The sequence below is a fragment of the Mustela lutreola genome, chromosome 13, assembly GCF_030435805.1.
Source record: "Mustela lutreola isolate mMusLut2 chromosome 13, mMusLut2.pri, whole genome shotgun sequence".
In the NCBI taxonomy this organism is placed as follows: Eukaryota; Metazoa; Chordata; class Mammalia; order Carnivora; family Mustelidae; genus Mustela; species Mustela lutreola.
This window is the reverse complement of record NC_081302.1, coordinates 58,278,487-58,301,024: the sequence shown is the minus strand read 5'-3', so window position 1 is coordinate 58,301,024 and position 22,538 is coordinate 58,278,487. Positions and strand designations below refer to the sequence as shown.

The 22,538-nt window shown below is 39.8% G+C and overlaps 1 protein-coding gene across 1 annotated transcript in view; it reads left to right on the top strand.

Annotated features, from left to right (window-relative positions):
• The window catches only part of HTR2A (5-hydroxytryptamine receptor 2A), a 61,650-nt gene that overhangs the window by 3,283 nt on the left and 35,829 nt on the right, over window positions 1–22,538 (top strand). The window contains exon 3 of the mRNA XM_059144545.1: window positions 1,370–1,570. Within this exon, the coding sequence (XP_059000528.1) occupies window positions 1,370–1,570 (201 nt within the window). The remainder of the gene's footprint in view (window positions 1–1,369; window positions 1,571–22,538) is intronic.

Below are 22,538 nucleotides of genomic sequence, written 5' to 3'. Positions count from 1 at the left end.
ATCAGTTCCCACCAGACAAAGTGTGGCTTCCCTCCAGGCACTGCAAAGGAAGAGGCGCTTGTTTTAGCTCCCGTTTTTTGGCAAGTAGAATGAAAGGCATTAAGTTAGACTTGTATCGTGTACCCTTTACTTCCCCAAATATAGGTGGTGGCATTTTGGTGGAGTACACTTGCACATGTGGAATCCGTTCAGCTTTGCGGGTCTGGACTACTGACAAGAAAAGGTGATCCTTAGGATTGCCTTTTCCCTTGTACGCAGATGTAATATCATCGCTTACACAGTTATCAAAACTAATTTGGGTTTATATAACCACTGGATCCCCTGTAAAACTAGAACAGGACACTTAGAATATGCATTATGGGCCTCCCTCAGTGCTCTTCATATTGGGATCATCGTGACAGCTCTGGAACACTCTGTTTGGGGCCCACCTCCTCCTAGCCTCCTGAGAACCAGAATCTAGAGAAAAAGCTTCTCGGCTGATTCTCAAATGCAGCCAGGGCTGACAACCGCTGCTGCATGCAGCTATTGCCCAAGTGTTATCCCGGGACCAGGAACACCACCTGGAAACTGGTTAGAAATGGCCGTTCTCCTCCCCAACTGCAGAGTCACAAAATTGACACCTCCAGGTGGGATCCAGCAGTACCATTTCAAGACCCTACCTGGGAGGCCCTGAGGCTCACTGAGTTTGAGAACCGCTGCACTGAAACACTCATCAGGTCAAGAACACAATGCTTTTCTGCATATCCCCCACACATACACCCCAAATTTGAGTTGAACCCCTAAAGTATAATGTAATTATTTTTCATTTTTCCAAAAAATATTCTCAATCTGGACTTTTTCATCATTTATTCATTCACACCAATAGCATTTATTGAGAGACCAATTGATGATATCGCTGGGCAAGACTGAGCCATTATAGTTATGGAGACTAAGAGGTGGGCCGAACCTCAGGGAACCCACAGTATGTCAAAGACGTGAACAAGGTGCTTTAATAGAGGAGCTCCAAATCTATGGAGACTTCTAACTCCTTAAAAACAAAGAAAAAAAGGTAGATGCTGTTAGGGGACACAGAGCAAGAGAAACCCTGAAGACAACCCAAGGTTACCACAACACAGTGGCATAGAACTCCAGCCCCAAGAAATTTCTAAACCCTGAGTTCATCAGCTTGTAGGATCTGAACATTGTTCAGTACAATGGTTCTTGGGCTTTTAAAACACTGAAAATATCTTGTGTTGCCCTTTGCCACCACCTGTGCCTTTCCCACCCCACCCCACCCCCAGAATAGCAGCCCTTCTGGCAGGCTGGGTTCCACGCACCGCACAGTGGGAGGCCCAAGATCCCTAATTGATGCTAACCTTTTGCATCCCAGGTTACCGGTGGCCTCTGCCTAGCAAGCTCTGTGCTGTCTGGATTTACCTGGACGTGCTCTTCTCCACGGCTTCTATCATGCATCTCTGTGCGATCTCACTAGACCGCTACGTTGCCATCCAGAACCCCATCCATCACAGCCGGTTCAACTCCAGAACCAAGGCCTTTCTGAAAATAATTGCTGTTTGGACCATATCAGTGGGTAAGTGGGTACGGGATTTCAGGGGCTCATCTGAAATAACCATCCATGCCTTCCAAAGAGACTTGTTCTGTTTTATTGTACGAAAAGCTGATACACGGACTCCATGGGGTTTTTGTTATTGTCCTCTCTAGACCACAATGTCGTTATTTCTCAGATTTGCTTTAGGAAGAAAAAGTATCAACATCACTGGCTGACAACCTAAGTTTTCCCAGTTAAGAACAGACACCTGCAGAGCCAGTTAGAAATAACTGCGCCATAGCCACCTTCAAATGCTTTTGCTCCCCATCTCGCACTTTCTAATTCACTACTCTACCTCTTGAGTTCCCCTGGAGACCTCCACATTTATCATCCCTGCCCCTGTCCATTTAAATGGCAGGCCCCCACGCTGAAGAATACTCAGCTTCCGGAGGCTGGAGAAAGGTACCAGGGGCTGTAACTCTGAGGCAGAAGGTGAGAACAGAGAAAGGTGGCAGGACTAGTTCAAGGGCAAGGCACTTCTGCCTGCCCAGTACCTCTGTAACCCCTCCTCTTTTTCCGGTCACCACACACCGGAAGATTTCAACCCCCTTCAGTTGCTTTGATTACACATTCCCCTCTCACCAGTATTGATCTCTTGTCACAACCAACTCAACAGGCAGGAAAGCCCAGATAATGGGAGCCAAAGGGTCAGCTCACAGGTAGCTAAGTCAGTGGCACCTGTCACCTCAACAGGCTTGGTTTGGAACCAAAAATTCCCTGGGATTTAAGGCGACAAAGCTTTTCAGGCACGGACACTGCACCTGCTTGTGGCCACAGCGGTGTTTGCATCTGCTAACAGGAGGGAGGCTATGGGATTTGATGGCAGGCTTGACACCAAACATTTCAGAGTCTTTGTGATAAAAATCCAAGTTAACAGCAAACGCAATAGGATATTTTGTGTTTTTCCGTTCCTCCAGCTTGCCTTGCTGCTAAAGGGGTCCTCTGCAGAACAGGTAACTCCATTTTAGGGATGAGCAAATGGGGCTTCAACAAGTGAAATGACCCGCACCAGACCCCACAGCTAGGACACGCACCAGACCCCACAGCTAGGACACAGGACGGTGCCTGTTTCCTGATGGAAATGCTAACAAATTACATTTGCAGGATTTTCAGATTTTGAAGGGTCTTATCTAGTTTCCATTTTAAAATTCCTAGTACAGGTTGAGGTGGACAGAAGAGCTCATTATGCTTATTTGATCAGTTAGGGTACCAGTGCCTAAAGAGGCTTTGTGGCTTGCTGTGTCAGCTCTTCAGCCAGTGACAGGTCTAGGACTCTAAACTTCTGGTGCCAAGCCATGCTCTTCCTACTGCATGACCACCTTCTTTAGAAAACCGTTTTTTTTTTTTGGCGGGGGGCGGGGAGTAGCATGTGGTTTCTGGGCCCATGCAATCTTAGACTCCTTCTATCTGGAACAACAGAATGAAAGACCAGTGGTTCTCAATCCCAGCTACACATAAGAACACATGTGGAGCACTGGGATTTAATTGGTCCATGGTGGGATGACTAAGGAGCAACCAGGGTAAAGGACCACTGAAACACATGCGCTTAGCAAAGGTGGCCGATAATGCAAACAAAGCAAACCATGTTATCACCAGGTTTATTCTAGTGTTCCCCTCGTACACAGTCACACTGGTGAGACAGAGGCTTGGGAGCGTCACCCATCTTCTACCTTCTGGCATACACATACAGTTCAGTAGCACTTGTCCCAAGGAGCTGTTTCTGAGCAAAGACAACCAGCCTGCGGTATTTAAAGTGGCTTACAGAAAACAAACTGCAGAGAAGTTGCACAAGATGACATTGCTCCTATTCCGTTCTCGCTCCAGGAGACAGGCAGGCTGGATGGGTGTGGGGGTGCGAGGAGGGGTCATCACCAATGTGGCCATACTTACAACACAGCTACAATGTATGGAGCACTAAATACATGAAGATGAGTTAAGATAAGTATTTGGAGACTTCCAATAAGGTGATGGAGGAAGGCAAATAAGGAAATAAAAAAGCTCTGTATCATAAATCTGAGATAGAAGGCTGAGGAGATGGCAGTTGGGAAAGGGTTAAAAAAAAAAAAATTCTAACCAAGAGCCTGAAGGTGCTCAGCACAAATATCTGAATTTTCTGCTACTGTTTCCACTTGTTTTACATTTAGATACCTAGTCCAGATAGAATTTTGTGTATATAGTCTAATAGATTTCTTCTACCAGTCTTTTTCGCATCTATTTTTTAGCATTTCTTCTACTGGTCTTTTTAGCATCTATTGATATATCAGTACACTGAAGCTGAAAAATGGATATTTTGTTTTCTTGATAGATCTGAACTGCCCTTGCATTCCTGAAATGCATTTATAAATGAAATTGGCTTTGGAGGACTTTGTTGGTTGGTTTATTATTCTTACAAGGTTTTGGTTTTTTTTTCTCTTTTTAGCTATATTAAATAAATTTGGGATATTACTGTTTTTTTCTCTGTGGTCTTCAAATATTTAAATGGGAATGTTCTTTAAAAGGTTTTATAGAACTTGGTTCTAAAGCTCTGTCATGTTGGAACCTTTCTAAATGTTCTCTTTAATTACAACTCTAAACTCTCTTCAGTAGTTATTTACATTTTCTACCTGGTCTTGGGTTACTAGCCACATAGAAAGTTGAGATAATCCTTTTATATGGATTCTTGATTATTAAATGCAATTCTTCTTGCTTTAACATCTACTTCATCTGATATGAATATAGCTCTGCCAGTTCCCTTTTGGTTATTTTCTGAATATATCCTATTCCATCTTATTACTGTCACTACTTCCTGATTTAATATTTAAAGTATATTGCCTACAAGCAGCACATAAAATTTTCTTTAATCCAGTCTATCTTTTCATTGGAATATTTAACCCATTTATAACTAATGCAGCCGAGATACATAGTATTTGGGTTTAAAATGACCGTTACTTTTTTCTTTTGTCCCATTTATTCTATATTCTAGTTTCTATTCTTGCCTTCTTATGGCCTGATCAAGAATTCATTGTTCCCCATTATAAGCTTGTTATCCATTCTTTTAAATCCTTATGATTTATTTATTTATTTTAACCTAATAGAGCCTAACAAATTACCATTTCTTAGATAATGGAAAACCTCTGGAATATTTTAACTCCATTTGTCCCTATCTCTCATGTTCTCTTTTCCTATTGTCTAATTTTAAGTATCCTATTAAAAACCATAGGACATAAGTGTTCTACTATTTCCCACATATTGACCATTTCTGTTGCCATTCATTGCTTCTGTCATTTCCATGATTCTGCCTGTCTTTTCCATGATTCATAGTCCCTACTTCTGAATTTTAGAATGACCATGTAGTTTTCTTTCAGCTCGTTATTCTAAACATCTTTATTTAGCCTTCCTTTTAAGCATATTTTTTGCTCAATATACAACTCAAGGTTTCTGGTTTTCCAGTAATTTAGAAGGGGCATTCCAAAGTTCTAGCTTACATAATTTTATTTGATAGTGAGAACTCAGCTGTCAGACTTAGTGTCCCTTAGAAACCACCAGCCCTTGCCACCCCTTGCTACTTTAGTAGGATTCTTTCTTTGTATTTTATAAATTTAACTATGATGTGCCCAGATACGTCTTTTACTGTTGGGTTTGTCCTGCATGGTGTTTATATTCATTCTTTAATTTTTTGCCTAGTACTTTTGTTAATTTAGCAACATTTTTGGCCATTATCTTTTCAAGAATTGCTTCTGCTACAACTTTTCTCCCCGACACATTTCTTAGACTCGTTTCCCAGATAATAGAAATTTTACCCATGCTTACAACTCAAATAACTTTTCTACATTTTTACATCTTTAAGTCTTTAGTCCATGTAGTTTTACTCCCTTCTCTGGATTATTAAACCTCTCATCAGCTATTTCAAATTTGTTGCTCAACAAATGTATTCTAGCCTTAATAGATCACTGTATTTCTAGTTTTAAAATTCCCATTTTATTGTATTTAGTTCTGAAATAATTCTCCATGGTTTCATCGGTTTTCTCAAATGTTAATCACAGATGTCCAGAGAGCTGATTACCTGGGATATTCTGTTTTCTGGGGTCTTTTCCCCTTTGGCTATTAGTATACCTTGTAATTTTTTTTTTTAATTGTGTTAAGGGAAAAAAAAAAAAAAAAGGAAATAAAATGTTAGTATTCTTGTTCAGAGAGGCATTCTTTAGTTTTATCAGGCAGTTGCCATAAATCCCTTTAATCCAACTAGGGACTGAGCTTATTTTAGGCTCGCTTTTCATAAGCACTGTCTTTTAGTTTATCCTTACACCTAAGGTATATGCCTTCCTTTTTTCAAATGAAAGCCTGAGGTGTTCTCCATTTCGAAGAACTCTGAAATCCTATCCCCTAATCCTATCCCCTCAGCACAGATTATTCAGCTACTCAGCCTCTCAGTCCATCCCTCAAACGGACTGGTAAATGACTAACTGGGAAAAGGGCTCACATAAATACCTTCCTTCTCTTCACTTCACTCCAGAAGCTTAATTCTTGAAATCCTGGCTACCTTGGGTAGCCCGAGCCCAATTTTTTATCTCCCTAACCCCTGAGACATGGTTTTGGGCCTTGAGTTCTGCCTTATATGAAACTAGCATTGCCATGCCTCTTCCTCACTTGAAATTCTCCATTTCATCTTTTCTCCTCTCTTCATTTCTGTCATGTCTTTGTTCCTTTGATATTTTCACATTTTTAAAACACAATCTTCCTATCTCTGTCTTTTGATAAAGAAATTCATCCTGTCTGTATTACTATCACAACTGGCAAAAATCAATTTTATTCTTCCCATCTTCTATTTCATATATTTCCTTTATAACAGTTCATTTACCTTATTTCATGCATTTACTGACTTGTACAAAGTCATTCTTTACTTCACCCCATCCCAATGAGTTTGAATTATTTGAATTTTTCATTCTTTTTATTTTTGAAGTCCCATCCCAAAAATTGCACTGATGTATCTATTAGAAGATCGTAAGTAATCCAGCTAGGTTGTATTCTTTCCTCACTCACCCTGAGTCCCAATTTAGACTTCTCCATAATTTCAAAATAGTAGAGCAATAGCTTTTTAAGCAAGCCAAAGAAATACACAAACTACAAAGATATAGACATTGCTTACTACAGGAGAAAAAGTTCTATAGGTAAAAATCAATAAAAGCCAAGTCAAAAGAAAGTATCAGTGCATATGAACAGACTGAGGGTTGATATTCCTAACATACAAAGAGTACCTACAGGTCAAACAAAAAGACAACCCAATAGGGAAAAAATATATAAACATGAACAGAAACATGAAATGGACAATAAATGCTGAAAAGAGGATAACTAATGGACAGGAAAATGCTTAATTTCTTTAACGGTCATGGAAATGTAATTTAAAACAATGTATTACCATTGTTCATCTGATTGGCACAATTAAAATAAGTAGAATCACGCTGAGTGATGCCCTATGTAGGCTCATACCTTATTTGTGTGAATATGAATTGTTCTTGGACAGTGTAGCCAAAGTTATTAAAATCTGACCTGCCAATCCTACTTCAGGCCATCTGTCCTACAGAAAAATAGAAGTAGATCTAAAGACCTTTAATTCAGAAGTCTTGGAAAATAGCAGAAAAGAAGACTGGATTGTGGTTCACTGTATTGTTTTTATCCTAATTACAGAACATTTTCTAGCTCTTAAGAATATTGAGGTGGGGTTATTGTATAGTCAACTGGAAAAATGTCCATGACTAAGTGCAAAAAGCAAGATTTCAGGGTGGTATGGATGGTCTGAGCCCATTCTGGTAAAATAGGAATAATTTAGGTGAATCTATTAGCAGGAAGAATCTGAGGACTTCAAATTTGTCAAGTACGGGAAATTAGAAAAAAAACAACAGATTGTTGTTTTCCCCTGTAGCTTTCTGTATAGTTTTGTCACAGATATTATAAATGTTTCATTCTTGATCATCATAACATCTGTGGCGTGGGAGAGAAGGCTTCATGGAGAAGGTAGATGACCTAAGTTTGCTCGGATCTAACAAATGGCAACCTTGGGAACCACAACCCAGATGACTCAAGTTTTCCTGCACTTGGTATTTCTGAGATTTGCTGCCATGTCCCCCTGCTCCCTGCTACCAGCTTGGTCATTTTACTGTTGCCAAGGCTTTCATCCAATTTGGAGGAAAATGAACGTAATTACAAATCAATTGCACTTTCTATTTGTGAACTCTGAGGAAAGAACTGATGACAGAGAAGATTGACGCATTAGATTAAGAATGATCCTAGGATTTTCCGGATTTCATCAGCCCTTCATAAACCCAATTTTTATGATCAGAGGTAACTGACTTCACCATGATATAAAAAAAGTGAGCAAACGCTTTCCTCACAACGATAGATTTGCTAACATCACGTAGGAAAAGAAAATACTTAATTCTCTGACTATCTGTAGCAGGTAAAGGTACAGGTTAGATAGAAAAAAGTGAAAAGGACTATCTTTCACATCACATAGGACAAGCAAAGACCCCATTTAGAATTTTTTCTTCTACTTCAGAAACATACTTGCACCCCATGGAGTCATTTTGAAGTATCCCAAATCCAAATAGAATTTTTTCACTCCCCCCTCAAGGATATCTATGACTACTATTCTCTACATTAAGACTACTTTTGTAATAGGATAAAGATAAGCTGTGTCACATTTATTCAGAACCTGTGTCTTCACAAACTGACACCTTGGCATAAATATTCAATTGAATGCTTAGGTCACCAGGTACAACACTGGCCTTTAGGCAGTCAATAATTTCCTGTCTTAGGCAGATTTATAAAGAAATTTTTGAGGGACAGTGAAAGTAATCTCAGTGTAGCTTTCATTTTTTAAAGAGGACTTTGAGCATCTTTGGTCTATGAACAAGTTTCCATTGTGTTTAGTTGGTTGACCATAGATCCTGGTTATAAGCCACAAGTCTGGAGTCAGACTATCTGGCTCTGTCATGTCTAAGCTGTGTGACGTATGGCAAGTTACTAACCTCTCTGTACCTTCTGTTCCCAATGAATAAATTTTAGTAACAGTACCTATATCAAGAGGTTTAGTGATGGAATAAATATACGGTTTGTGTCATAAGCGTTACAACATGTAAACTTCTCTGTAAGGTTCTTGGTTTCTAACAAATTAGCAGGATTAGGTTTTTTTTCAAGTTTTTTATAATTTTTTTTTACTTTTTATAAACATATAATGTATTATTAGCCCCAGAGGTACAGGTCTGTGAATTGCCAGGTTTACACACTTCACAGCACCCACCATAGCACATACCCTCCCCAATGTCCATAACCCCACCACCCTCTCCCTACTCCCCTCCCCCCGGCAACCCTCAGTTTGTTTTGTGAGATTAAGTCTCCTATGGTTTGTCTCCCTCCTGATCCCATCTTGTTTCATTTATTCTTTTCCTACCCCCCCAAACACCCCACGTTGCATCTCCACTTCCTCGTATCAGGGAGATATGACAGTTGTCTTTCTCTGACTGACTTATTTTGCTAAGCAGAATACCTTCTAGTTCCATTCACGTAGTCACAAATGGCAAGATTTCATTGCATATATATACCCCCTCTTCTTTATCCATTCGTCTGTTGATGGACATCTAGATTCTTTCCACAGTTTGGCTATTGTGGACACTGCTGCTATAAACATTTGGGTGCATGTGCCCCTTTGGATCACTACGTTTATATCTTTAGGTAAAATGCTCAGTAGTGCAATTGCTGGGTCATAGGGTAGCTCTATTTTCAACTTTTTGAGGAACCTCCATGCTGTTTTCCAGAGTGGTAGCACCAGCTTTCATTGCCACCAACAGTGTAGGAGGGTTCCCCTTTTTCTGCATCCTCACCAGCATCTGTCATTTCTTAGCAGGATTAGCTTTTTGTCTGCTTTCATAATTTATCTAGGTATTCCCAATGTGTCACTGGTCATTTGAAAATGGTGGGTTTTTCCAAATGAATTTTTATTTTTATATGATTTTTTATGTATGTTCTTTTCTTTGGGTCTTCTGAATTTTCAATCATTACCAAGATTGCCTTTCCCATTACAAAGTTTAAAAATCTTCCATTACTTTTATAGTTTTATATTAAGTCTTTGAATCATTTAGAATTTAACCTGTGATTTTAGTTTTTCTACACAGATTCATGTACTCTTTATTTGACCACAATTTGATACTCTACTTTATCATAACCCAAGTTCCATATATATTTGGATTTAATTCTGGACTTGTTCTGTTGATTCATTTACTTTTACCCAGAGTATACTTTCAGTTGAGAATGTATAAAGGCATTTATTACCTTAGATCAACTCCCTCATCCTTAGACTTTTCATGACTATTTTCACATGCTTTGAGTTTTAAAAATCAGCTTCTATCTAGTTCTGGAGGGTGAGGGGGGGTGGTTTTATTGAAATCCCATGTAGTTTTATAAATCAACTTTCTAGGTCTTTTGTATGTGATTTAAAAATCACATACAATCGAGGTCCAAAAAGAATAATAGTGAACTATGCTTAATTAAAAATACAAAGTGAATCAGCTCTTCTGTTGGCCTTCATGCTTGGAGGTGATGGGATTCCCAACTCTACTGGCTGAGACAAAGTATCTTAGGACTCCTGGGATTCTCTCTTCTGGGACCTGACAGGTTTATGCCCAATTTGCTTATTGCTAGGAGTCAGACAGCCTAGAAGTGGAATCCAGAGACTCATCAAACAACCAGGACAGGAGGTGAATGTGTTACCTATGCACTCTTCCACAATTGGAAGATCACAGTGTAGGCTAGCTCCTACCAGGACACAAAGGCAAACTTGAGAAATTCACTTAACTTTCCCTTTCCCTTGGTTTCTTGGCTCATTTTCTCTCCTGGGTGAAAGAAAGTGGTTTTTTGTTTTGCTTCCCCCATATGGCACTGTCCTATCCAGACAGCTAGGAGGAAGCTCTGGGTACCACCTCAGTCCGCGGGTGAGTGGGCCAGTGTCTGGGAGCAGGGATGCTCACAGCCACATGGAGACTGCAGTCCTTCCCAGGAGTATCATGGCACCAAATAGCTAAGAGACCAGCCATACTGTCACAGCCCTGAAACAAAGGCTCTACTGAGCCACTACCCCCTCAGCCCATCTTCTCATTTCTTAAAGGGCCATGGTCCTTTCCCCTTCAGCCCACAGGTGCAGAATTTAGGGACCTCTGCCCTGCTGAGCAGCACTTCCTAACTTAGAAATCTCACAGGAAGGCTATGCTCTTGGAGGACACATCCTTGGCTGTCCTTCAGCACTCTTGCCCATGGGTATGAGGCCATTTAATGGCCCATGTCGCTCAAAACCTGCCAGAATGACAGCTGACTTCTTTCTGCATCACAGACTCAGCCATAGCTATGGGACAATATGCTCAATAAAACAGCACTTAGCATAAACTCTCCAGGGCAATTGGAAACTGGTGAGAAAAATTAAGAAGTGATTTGGTGGTAAAGAAGCACTTTATGCCTTGTCAGTCTGCTACTTTGGCTTGCCTCATGGACTGTTCTGCTCTTTTGATCATTCTCTCAAGGAAAATGAGGAAGGAAAGAAGGGACAGGGCTGAGACTTTTATTACTTCTGGACATTGAGAGCAGAAGACTAGCATCCATATACCGCCTAGGCTGTGTTGGGTACTTCCAGGTTAGGGAGCCTTCCACTTTCTCCACATCCACCCATCACTTCTGGGCTGGAAGGTAGGAACCCTCAAGTCCGAGGCTAGGGTAGATCATCCGAAAGGTTATCACCAGCACCCTTCATATCCTAGTACCTGTTCCTTCTTTGGCCTAACCAAACCCCAACCCTGGGTCACTTAGACCACCATCCCTTATGGTCACTGCACCCATGTAACCCACAGCTGCTAGAGAAAGTCTCATACTGAATCACATGCTGCCACATATCTCTGGTTTCCAACTTTGCCTAGATGCCCGTTGTGGTCGGTCCTTTGGGCAATCCCTAGTGGATCTTTCAAGTTTTTCCCCATTTAGGTTTTCTCAACCTCAGTCCTTCATTCTCCAACCAGAAGGCCTCATCCCATTCTCCTCTGTGAGAAGGCTATTAAAGCTAATTCCCCTTATCCCTACTTTTTCTTTCCAATTTGGGTTTCAATTCCCAGTTTCCAGACACATATTCCAGGACTATCCATGTTCTTCTGTGCTTTATCTCTACTTCCTGTCCTTCCCCAACGGGTCTTCAATTCCTCCCCATTCAACTCTGATTTACATTAACTCCCCCTAATGACTCTACCTTTGCTTTCTGCATTTTGTCACATTTTTCACACCTCAAACACCATCCAGCTTTGGCTGCCCTTCTTACTGCTCAAAATCACCAAAGCCTTTCTTTTCCCAGCCATGTCTAAGAGACTCTAATAACATCCTCAAGTAATACATGGGTACTTTCCCAATGTGAGGATCCAACAGCTCAGACTACAGAGAATGCAAACTCACCCTTCATCCCTCCTGCCTTTCCAGACCAGCACCCACAGTCTGGGCTAACCTTGACCCTCACCATTACCACTCAGTGCAGAGCATAAGCTGGAGGAGAACAAGTGAATCATACCAAGCAAAGCTCCCTCAGCCCTTTGAGAACATCTCAGTCCCCTTCCACTTGGATAACCTTTGACTCTGTTTGCACTTCAAACCTTTGCTGCAGTTTCTCTTGTTTTGGCCCTTTCTTCAAGTTGTTTTTACTAAACCATCTGCTGTCCTCCATTTGTGAATTACTTGTAAGAGCATTATTTTCATGGATTGTTCTAGTTGATTGTAATTAATGGACTTTGTTCTGTTTTGTCTGTGAAAGGAATTTCCAAGATCCTATACATATGTGCCCAGACATGGGCTTGACTCAAAAATATTTCTCATTCCTTACCTACTATCCTTTTATATATTTAATTCTATGGATTGATTGCTTTCAATACTATTTTTTTTCTCTGTTCCTTTATTAACTCCCAAATGAACCACTAAAGGTTTATAAGAGGAACCATACTTATAGGCTACACTCAAATGGTTAAGACATGAGCAATTCCCACCACATTTAAGGAAACCACCTAGTTTACATATTTGATATAGCAACTTCGGAAACCAGCCAGGATGTAGAAACCCACAGTCTGTTTATTCAGGGATGCTTTCTACTTCTGATACAGCAATTAACCCATCTGGGGTTTTTGGTTTGTTTTTTAAAGGTTTTTGCTCATTAAAATTTCATTTTATCCAATGAAAGATACTCAAGCCTGTCTGAAACAAAGTTGATCCTCATTTGTTGTCTTGTTTGGTCTGCTGGTTTTGTGTCTTTGTTTTAGGCACTGGATACTGAATCCATAGTAAATGGACCAGAAACCATGTATCTGTGGTTCCTCTAATCCAAGGGAAAAGAGAGGTTCCTCTTCTTTTGCCCAGCACCTTCCTGTGCTATCCTGCCGGCATTCTATTATGGCTCCAACCACTCTATTCCAGCATCACCATTCTTAGATGCTAATTCACCAACCCAGCCCTATCATTCTGGTTGAACACACATGCTCCCTACATATACTTGAAGACGTTACTTCTTTTGATTTGTCTCCTAAAGTCATTTACCAAGGAAGCAGACACATAAGAGACCAAGCAGGAGTGTATTTAGCCATACATAGGAAATAAATTATGCTATCTAAATGAATGAGAAAAGGATGGAGGAGACCTAGAAAGAAGTGATACAGAAATAAAAGGAAGGAGAGAAGTAGCTTTTCCCCTGCAGTAAGTCATCTTTAATAGCTCTACCTAGGCCAGCCGTTTTATGTACAGGACCTCACTTGGCCAAGTATAGCAAATAAAGGTTTGCATACACATCTCTAGGGTAGCTTTTTCAGTTGAGATTTAATGTCAGTTTCCATAGTAACAGGTTTGGTAAGGCTAATTCACACATGCTAAGAATGAGAGACATTCTAGGAGAACTTCTCTAACTTCAGGCAAAAACTAAAAGTCACACTTTAGTCTTTTCAGTAACTTGGTGCTTTAAACTCAGCAGGAGAGAGCCTTATTAAGTCGAGCAAGAAATATTTTCATTAATGAGGTTTCTTTTTTGACTGTTTATATTTCTTGTAAAATTGAAAGCTATTATAGAACAGTGTTAATAGAGAATGTTCCTCAGGGGAATAGAAAACTTTCAGATTCTGGTTATGGTCTTCAGAACTGCCCCTGCCCAGCCCTTTCCTCAATGAAAGGTCTTAGCTGCCACTTGTTCATCTGCCTATTTTGAGGTATTTTATCATTTAACCAGACGTCAAGAGTGTTAAAGAAAACTAAAAAACTTGAACAGTAAGACTGAACTGTAAAAGTGAAGTATTTCTCTAAACATCCCTAGTGACCAATCCTAGACCAGTTTCTGAAACAACATCAAACAGACCAAAATGATAACCCGTAACTGAAGACCATTTATTTCACCCTTGGATGAGAACTTCCTTTGTGTCTGTGAAGGGGGACTTTTCTGTAAGGAAACAATGGAAGCACACTAAAGTTACTGTAAAATGCATATGCTTAGAGCCCATTCCCAGATAATCTGGTTCATTAGAAATGGAAAAACCCAGGAATTGATATACCTAAAGAAGCACTGCCTGAATTATCAGTTTAGAATTTGAATTTTTTTATGTATATTCTCCTGAAGTTCAAGACTTCAGATTTGTACATTGCATGTACACATATTTTTAAAGGAAGAATGTAAGGATTTCCACTAGAAGTACACAGTTGTTCAACACAGCTGTTCAACCAGCACGTAGTATGTTCTACATGCAGAATATACCAGACTTTTAACTTCTTAAGGGTAGGGACGAGCCATGTCTTACTTGCCTGTGTAAGTAACACCTCTTTGCCCCTAGTACAGTAGGCATTCCATCAATGTTTGCAAAACTGACCAGTAATAAGTCAATCCGGATTTCTTCAGTTTTCATTTCAAATTGGTCAAGGTAATAAGGTACCTTCTCACATAAAGGAATATCATGATATTTGAAAGTTAACTGCTGCCCATCAATAACTCTACCAGAATTAAAGAGGAAAAATACAACTAAGATGACCCAACTAATTTCCCTGGAGCTCTTTTGAAATAGTTTAGAAAGCCTGAAGTCTCACATGGCATTTGTCTAGAATTAAATTACATTTTGATAATCCTTTCCAGCTCTAAAATTCCATTTTCTACTCTTGGGTCTCAATACCTAAAATTGTTAGCAAGCCTCTGAACAAAGATACTTTTGTTTTAGCAGCAAAGAATTTTATTTCTAGGTCTCCATTCGACCTTCAAAATCATACTCAGAAGTTGGGTGTCAAAATGCGGAGAAAAGCACTGAAAGCTCTCACTGGTCTAACCAAAGTACAGTGTTATCTGCAACTCCTATCTGTTTGCCTACCTGGAAACTTTATGAATTCTCCATAATTATTGTGAAGTAGGGATGGTTCTTGGGTGAATAAAGTAATTCATAGACCCTATGGAAAAAGTAGCACTAAATAGCCTATCTTCAGAATGGTTTGCTTAACCCCCCCCACCCCGTGGTGGTTGAAGGCAAGAAAAACAATTGCTTATTTAGCAACTCAGAGGCTCAGCAGCCTGAAACAGGCTAGAAATAGAAATAGACCAGGTGAGAACCAATGAGTCAAAAGGTTTGGGGTTTTTTTGTTTGTTTTTGTTTTTGTTTTAACCCAGCCCCAGTTGCAAGTAGAATTGAATAGACAGAAATCATAAAAGAAGGTAGGGTCTTGTGATTGATTTCCCTTTGTTTTTTAGGTCAAAAATGGACCTGTTTATAGACTTTTAACGGATCTTTCACAAGGATAAAGTAAGAAATCTGAATCGAATCATTTTCATAGTTCTTTAGGAAGCTTTTTCCACATTACTACATTCTAGAAGCTTTGGAAGTCCAATTCCTCAAGGTTGAAATAATTCTCGCAATGTAAAGGATACTAAAAGCTCAAAGGGAGAGAAGAGATGATGGATTTGGTTAATTTAGTAGCAATAAACTAAACATTTTAAAGTGGTTTTGCAGCACCAAGTCCCTCTGTCCATGATACATTGCCATTCAGAGTTAGTATCAGGTAATAAGCTGCACTGGCAAGAGGAGCAGTGCATTGAGACCCAGGCAGCCTGGACCATCAGCTTTTATGGGTACATGGGCTGTGTCCATTTCCACACTTGTATGGTGAGAACTTTGGATTACTGAATTCCTGAGCTCATGGTCAACTCTACAGTCCTGTAGTCTGTAGACTGAACCCTTAAGTCTTGGTACTGAGAATATTTAGGGGGAGCCCAGGCAAAACTTAATTGGAATTTAAAATCTCCAAACTACTGACTTAGCTATACTTCATGTTAGACCAATTTAGATAAAATCCATCAGATTAAAACTGAGAACTGATGGAGCTCCATGATAAAATGTAGCTCAAAACTCCAATAGGTAATTAATAGGTCACTATCAATAGAGACCCAAGGTATTGAGCCAGACAAGATCTTTCCTTTAAAGAACAGTTGAAATCATTAGCAATTTTAATCCTAGAACCATTTTCATTTGTCTCCCAATAGAATGCATTTTTAGCAAAGAGCCTACATACGGTTCTATATCATGATACTTTTATGACTCATAATACATTGGTTTTTTTTTTCCCATTACAGGCTCTATTATTATGATTCTAATGACTGTAATCTATTCCTTCATGTTGGTAAAGCATAACCTGTTAGCCATTCTCCCAATTCTGTTTCTAGTTTTGACCAGAAGTAGTATACTCAAAAAACACTCACTTGACATTTAATAATAGCATTTGCTTTATTCTAACCTTACAATTGGTTGTATTTTAGTTTAGTCCTTTCAGTTTAACTTGTCTTGAATTTCCTCAAGTCTATTTACTTCAGTCCAAATGATTCCTTCACTTTTCTCCTGTTTAAGGAAGCTGACCATTTTAGAAGTTGCTTTTCTTTTTAAGAAGTCACAAATGAAGGCATTACTTTAAAAAAAAAAAAAAAAAAGTTGTGGCAAAACAACCAGTGTGTCATTTCACTACTAAGCATATAGTTCACTGGTACTACATTCAGAATCTTGTACAACTACAATCGTGATTTCCAAACTTCCCAACCCAAGCAGAAACCACGTTAAGCAATTCTTCTCCATTCCCTCCTACCGCAGCCCTTGGTAACTGCTAATCTAATTTATCTCTATGAACTGGTCTCTTACATTCCATAGAAGTAGAATTATATTTTTCCATTTGAGTCTAGCTTACCTAAGTTTTTAAGGTTTATTACACTACCTAGAAAACTCCATTCCTTCTCATAGTTCAATAGTCCATTGTAAGTACATTTTGTTTATTCGTTTGTCTGATGGTGGACAGGAGTTATTTCCACCTTTTGGCTATTGTGAATACTGCTGTACTGAATGTTGGCACGAGGACCTGTTGTAGTCCCATTCTTAATTCTTTTGTATACTGAGCAGTGGAATTATAGGTCATATTGACCTTTTCAAGAAACAGATATATCAGCTTTCACAGTACCTATATACCATTTTACATTTCCATCAGCTATGTAGAAGGGCTCCAGTTTCGCCACATCATCAGCAAAAGCTATCTTGCTTTTTATTGTACACATACTAGTAGTGTGAAGTGATATTTCACTGTGGCTTTGATTTGTATTTTTCCTAATGACTGATATTGTATCTTAAGTATTTTTGGCTTTGTGTATCGTTGATGAAATTTCTCTAAGTCCTCCATCCACTTTTTAACTGGTATGTTTATCCTCTCATTTAGGAATTTTTTTTACATGTTCTGGATATAAGCCTTTCAGAGAATATTTGAAGACATTTTTCATATTTTGTCATTTTCTTGATCATCAAAATTAAACTTGTACACAGAAGGACATTAAATCCAATTTCATTTTTCTTCTGTCACCTGTACTTTTGGTTCCCTATTTCAATCACTTTTTATTCCTTTAATCTAGTTTGCTTTCTTACTCCATCTTCCCTAAGGTTTCTATATTACTCCAAGTTATACTATTGTTAGATAATAATTCAATGAGTTATCAAGGATTAAAAGAATTTGCAACAGACTGTTTTCCTGTCATTTGAAGTATTGAAAGTCGGTGTGGCAATGTTAATAGCAGTGAATAACTTTTCCATTTTTAGAAATGGCACATTTCAGTAGCCGGTAAATGTCGATATAGTTTATAAAGCACTTTTGGATGCTTCAAGGATGAAGAGTCACCCTAGACTTCTTTGGGTAAGTGCCTGAAGATAGATAATGAAAATGTGGTATAGAGGGTGAAATAGGAACTCAGTCAAATACGGGTAATTTAAAATATGCTACACCTGTGAGTACACTCTCAAAAGAACTAGGTAGGATAATTACAGATTTGATGGTGCTAATTCCTTCGTTTAAGATGTAGAAGAATCCAACAGTATTTTAGGGAGGTGTTAGTCTAATTCCTTCAGTTGGAGTCTGCTTTTGATTATATGGTGGATTCTTCCCAATACAGGCTCTTCTGAATAGTTACTTGTTCTTGGCCATGCATTCACCTTCAAAGACCTCGTACAAATGTTAAATCTCAATACCAAGCTGTCAGAGCTTTGCCTTCTATTTCATCTACAGATCACATTTCCAGCCGCACAGCAGCCTTCAGTAATTCCATTCAGCTTGACTCTCTGACCCAGCTCTGGCAGCTTTGCACATCCAAGGATGTGGAGCTTTCTGATTATGCAAATGTTATGTGCTTCCTGAAGTCTGACTTCTCTAGGGAGAAGACATCCCCATAGTTTTAGAGAGACAGAAAGAAAATGTTTGAAAATGGGAACAATTTCCCCTGATCGTCTCTTCAATTCCTGATTTGTATTATCCAGCTTTCCAACTGCTAAAGGAAACCAGCTCCTGAAGAACTGATCATCTCTTGGCAGTAGACTCAGGCAATTAATCTAAGACAAAGGAACCTGAGCTTAAACCCAAATCCTTCATGAAAAGCAGCAAGCAACCAGCCCCTTGTTCCAGATGGAGATGTTATCTGTTATCCAAGGCTGCTCACTATTCAAACATTCTCAAAAAGATATTCTTGAGGAGCAGCAACTCCTTGAATTCTGTGGAGAATCATATCCTCAGTTTTATTTTTTTCCCCTTTTAAAATCTTTAAAAAAGATTTTATTTATTTGACAGAGAGAGACAGAAGGAACACAAGCAGAGGAGTGGGAGAGGGAGAAGCAAGCTTCCCACTGAGCAGGGAGCCCAATGTGGGGATCAATCCCAGAACCCTGGGATCACGACCAGAGCCACCCAGGTGCCCCCCCCTTTTAAAATTTTAATTCCAGAGTAGTAGCATACAGTGTTACACTGTCTCCTCAGTTTTATGCTATGTTGCACACACATGTAGCAGGCTGTCATAGTGCTGATATAAAATGACAAGTGGTAAATGGTAAAACAAGAGATTAAGTGAAAAATGACCAATTATCAGTCTCAGGGAAGGGAACAAGATAATGGAGTTGCCTTGACTTTCGAGGATGAAGTCCAGTTGGTACCAATTTGGAAGTAGCTGAGGTAGTTCAGATATCACCTATGCCAGATCCTTTGTCCACTCTACATCTAGCATATAGTAAGCATTTTTTGGAGTAGCTGTTGTCAATGTTATTAGTTCCAGGCAAGGGTTGGTTAGCCTATATATGGAAACTAGTTGGTTAATATATCAAACTATATAAAATATGTAACAAATATTAAAAAACTTTAGTTATTCTTCTATTTCTGGCCTCCAACCTATACTACTTAGAAAGCTTCTCCTCAGACTGTAAAGGAACCAATGGGACATGTGCCTTCAAGCCTTTGCTCAAATGTTCATTTCCTGGTGAAGCCGACCTAAACTTTCCCTCCCACCCAGAGAAGTTTTCACATTATGTCCTGTCTATTGCCCACCCATTCTACTCAGCTTCTTACCTTCTATTGTTTATTTATGTTTTATTTTCAGCCTACCAGTGGGATATATGTCCCATGAGAGCAGAGGTTTGTAATCTGTTATATATGATCAATCTCCAGCCGCAAACACTGTGTGGCCACCCACAGTCAATGCTCCCTAAATTTGTTAGATGAGAGAACTGAGTCCTAAGAGATAAAGTACTTCAGCCGGCTATAGTAACAAGGTAGGGTTGGGACACAGATGCAGGTCTTCTGACTCAGTTACTATTTCCACTGTATGTCACTCACTTTGCTAGCCTCCCCCTGTCCCAGGCCTCTAGGTACATGTATGTAACTCCATCTAGGAGTGGAGATGCCTGCCCCACCCCATCCCCACCCCCAGGAAAGAGAGGGACTGCAAGTGAGGCAGAGGCTAAAGGACGGGTCAGCTCTCCAGGTAAAAAGACCACCCAATCCAACTCTGTGTGTGCATCAGCCTCCTGGGTTAGTAACAGATGCACCTCTCTGAACTTTATAAAGGGGAGCCTTCAGAAGTCCAATCTCTAAATCAGGACTGCCCATAGTAATAAACATTTTATATAGAATTTTAATCTACAAACCAATTTCTAAAACTCTCCCAAGTGAATCCTCTTAGGATTCCCAGGATGTGGGCCAAGATAGAGATAACAGAACTTGAAAATAATGAAGTATGTGAGAACAACAACAAAAAGGCCTCAGCAGATGGCTGGAAAGCCCAGAAAAGCTTACTTGGGTCTGAGCATCCCTATGTTCCCATCACTGCTAACTTTGAGGACTCCCACTCCAGTATCTACATATCCTGCCATCAGTGATAGATGCGCATCCATGTCCTATATATAGGACTTATTTCCACTCATAGCACAAGACTCTGTGTATATATTTCTACATATGCTTTAAGTGATCCCAAGATTTCCTTTGAATTAGTTCCATAAAGCTATCAAGCAGCCACCAGAAATGTGTGCTATTTAAAACTTCAATGTTCAGTAGACCTAGCCATTGATGGCTCTGAAGGCTAACACAGACCTAGGACATTCCCATCACATAGTTCTACTAGACAGTGTCCCTGCTAGATGTAGCCCACATGAGCCAAGACCATTTATAATCTGCATCTCAATCTGGTAGAGCCATAATGGTTTCATAGGGCAGTCTGCTGGCAGCCCTGGTGCTAAAATTTGTGCCTAATAGCTTTTTGACACTGGATTCTCATGAACTTTGAGTAATTGCTTTATTTTGTCCTATCTTATGAGGCTCTTAGTTTTCTTTTCCATAACATCACACTCACTGACCTGGAGTCCTCAACTGCTGAACCTTTTCCCTCCCCACCTCCAATAGTTCTTGTCAGCTAGCTGACACTTCATGGCCATGTGAGGCTTGGGACAACCTACTTTGCTATCTTCTCCTTCTTTGATAGATCTTAAAATTCTCGACGTCCAAATTAAATTTACAGATTAGCTAAGAAGGCCAGAAGATGGGGAAGCGTATCAAAATATATTCTAGTAAAAATAGGCCAGACTCAGAGGTAGGATAACTCAAATTTGGCACTCATCGTTAACCCACAGACCAGTCCTCTAACTTCTTTCAAAGTCTTCTTCGTTGTCATTTGTAGAAGTATTCACATCTACTGGAGGCCTGGCGGAATATTTTATTTTATTTATTTATTTATTATTTTTTAATCTTTTCAGCATAACAGTATTCATTGTTTTTGCACCACACCCAGGGCTCCATGCAATCCATGCCCTCCTTAATACCCACCACCTGGCTCTTCTAACCTCCCACCCCCTGCCCCTTCAAAACCCTCAGGTTGTTTTTCAGAGTCCACAGTCTCTCATGGTTCACCTCCTCTTCCAATTTCCCCCAACTCCCTTCTCCTCTCCATCTCCCCTTGTCCTCCGTGTTATTTGTTATGCTCCACAAATAAGTGAAACCATATGAGAATTGACTCTCTCTGCTTGACTTATTTCACTCAGCATAGTCTCTTCCAGTCCCATCCATGTTGCTACAAAAGTTGGGTATTCATCCTTTCTGATGGAGGCATAATACTCCATAGTGTATATGGACCACATCTTCCTTATCCATTCGTCCGTTGAAGGGCATCTTGGTTCTTTCCACAGTTTGGCGACCGTGGCCATTGCTGCTATAAACATTGGGGTATAGATGGCCCTTCTTTTCACTACATCTGTATCTTTGGGATAAATACCCAGTAGTGCAGTTGCAGGGTCATAGGGAAGCTCTATTTTTAATTTCTTGAGGAATCTCCACACTGTTTTCCAAAGTGGCTGCACCAACTTACATTCCCACCAACAGTGTAAGAGGGTTCCCCTTTCTCCACATCCTCTCCAACACACGTTGTTTCCTGTCTTGCTAATTTTGGCCATTCTAACTGGGGTAAGGTGGTATCTCAATGTGGTTTTAATTTTAATCTCCCTGATGGCTAGTGATGAACATTTTTTCATGTGTCTGACAGCCATTTGTATGTCTTTATTGGAGAAGTGTCTGTTCATATCTTCTGCCCATTTTTTAATAGAATGAAGTAGAACTACACTGATGTTAGATCTTGAGAAATTAAACCCAGATTCTCCCAACCCAGAAACTCTCTCAAAAAAGGTAGCCAGAAGTTATTAATGAAGCAGCATTAGTCAGAATATGCTCTGCATCACAGGCAACCTAAGAGTGCTGAAAGCAGGAAATCTCACCTTTTTATATAGCCAGGCCAATATAGCCTGTTACCTATGTGGTCTCAAGTCACGAGTCCAAGTTTAGAGGGCTTACCAGCAACATTTGTCACCTGAAGTACATCCTAGGCTTACCTAATAGTTGGGGTAACCATCTGTGTTACCTAACTGGCTGTATGCAAATATAAATTTTTCATCTTTATGACAGGAGGTAGTTTTCCAACTCAGAGGGAGGTATAAGCCAAAGTCAGGATCCCACCTTCCCACAGAACTTCGTGGATATAGTAGCTCTTAATCACAATTCAGAAGGATGGCTCCCTGGTCCTTGAGAATGATACCCCTAAATTCTAAGCCCTACAAGACTT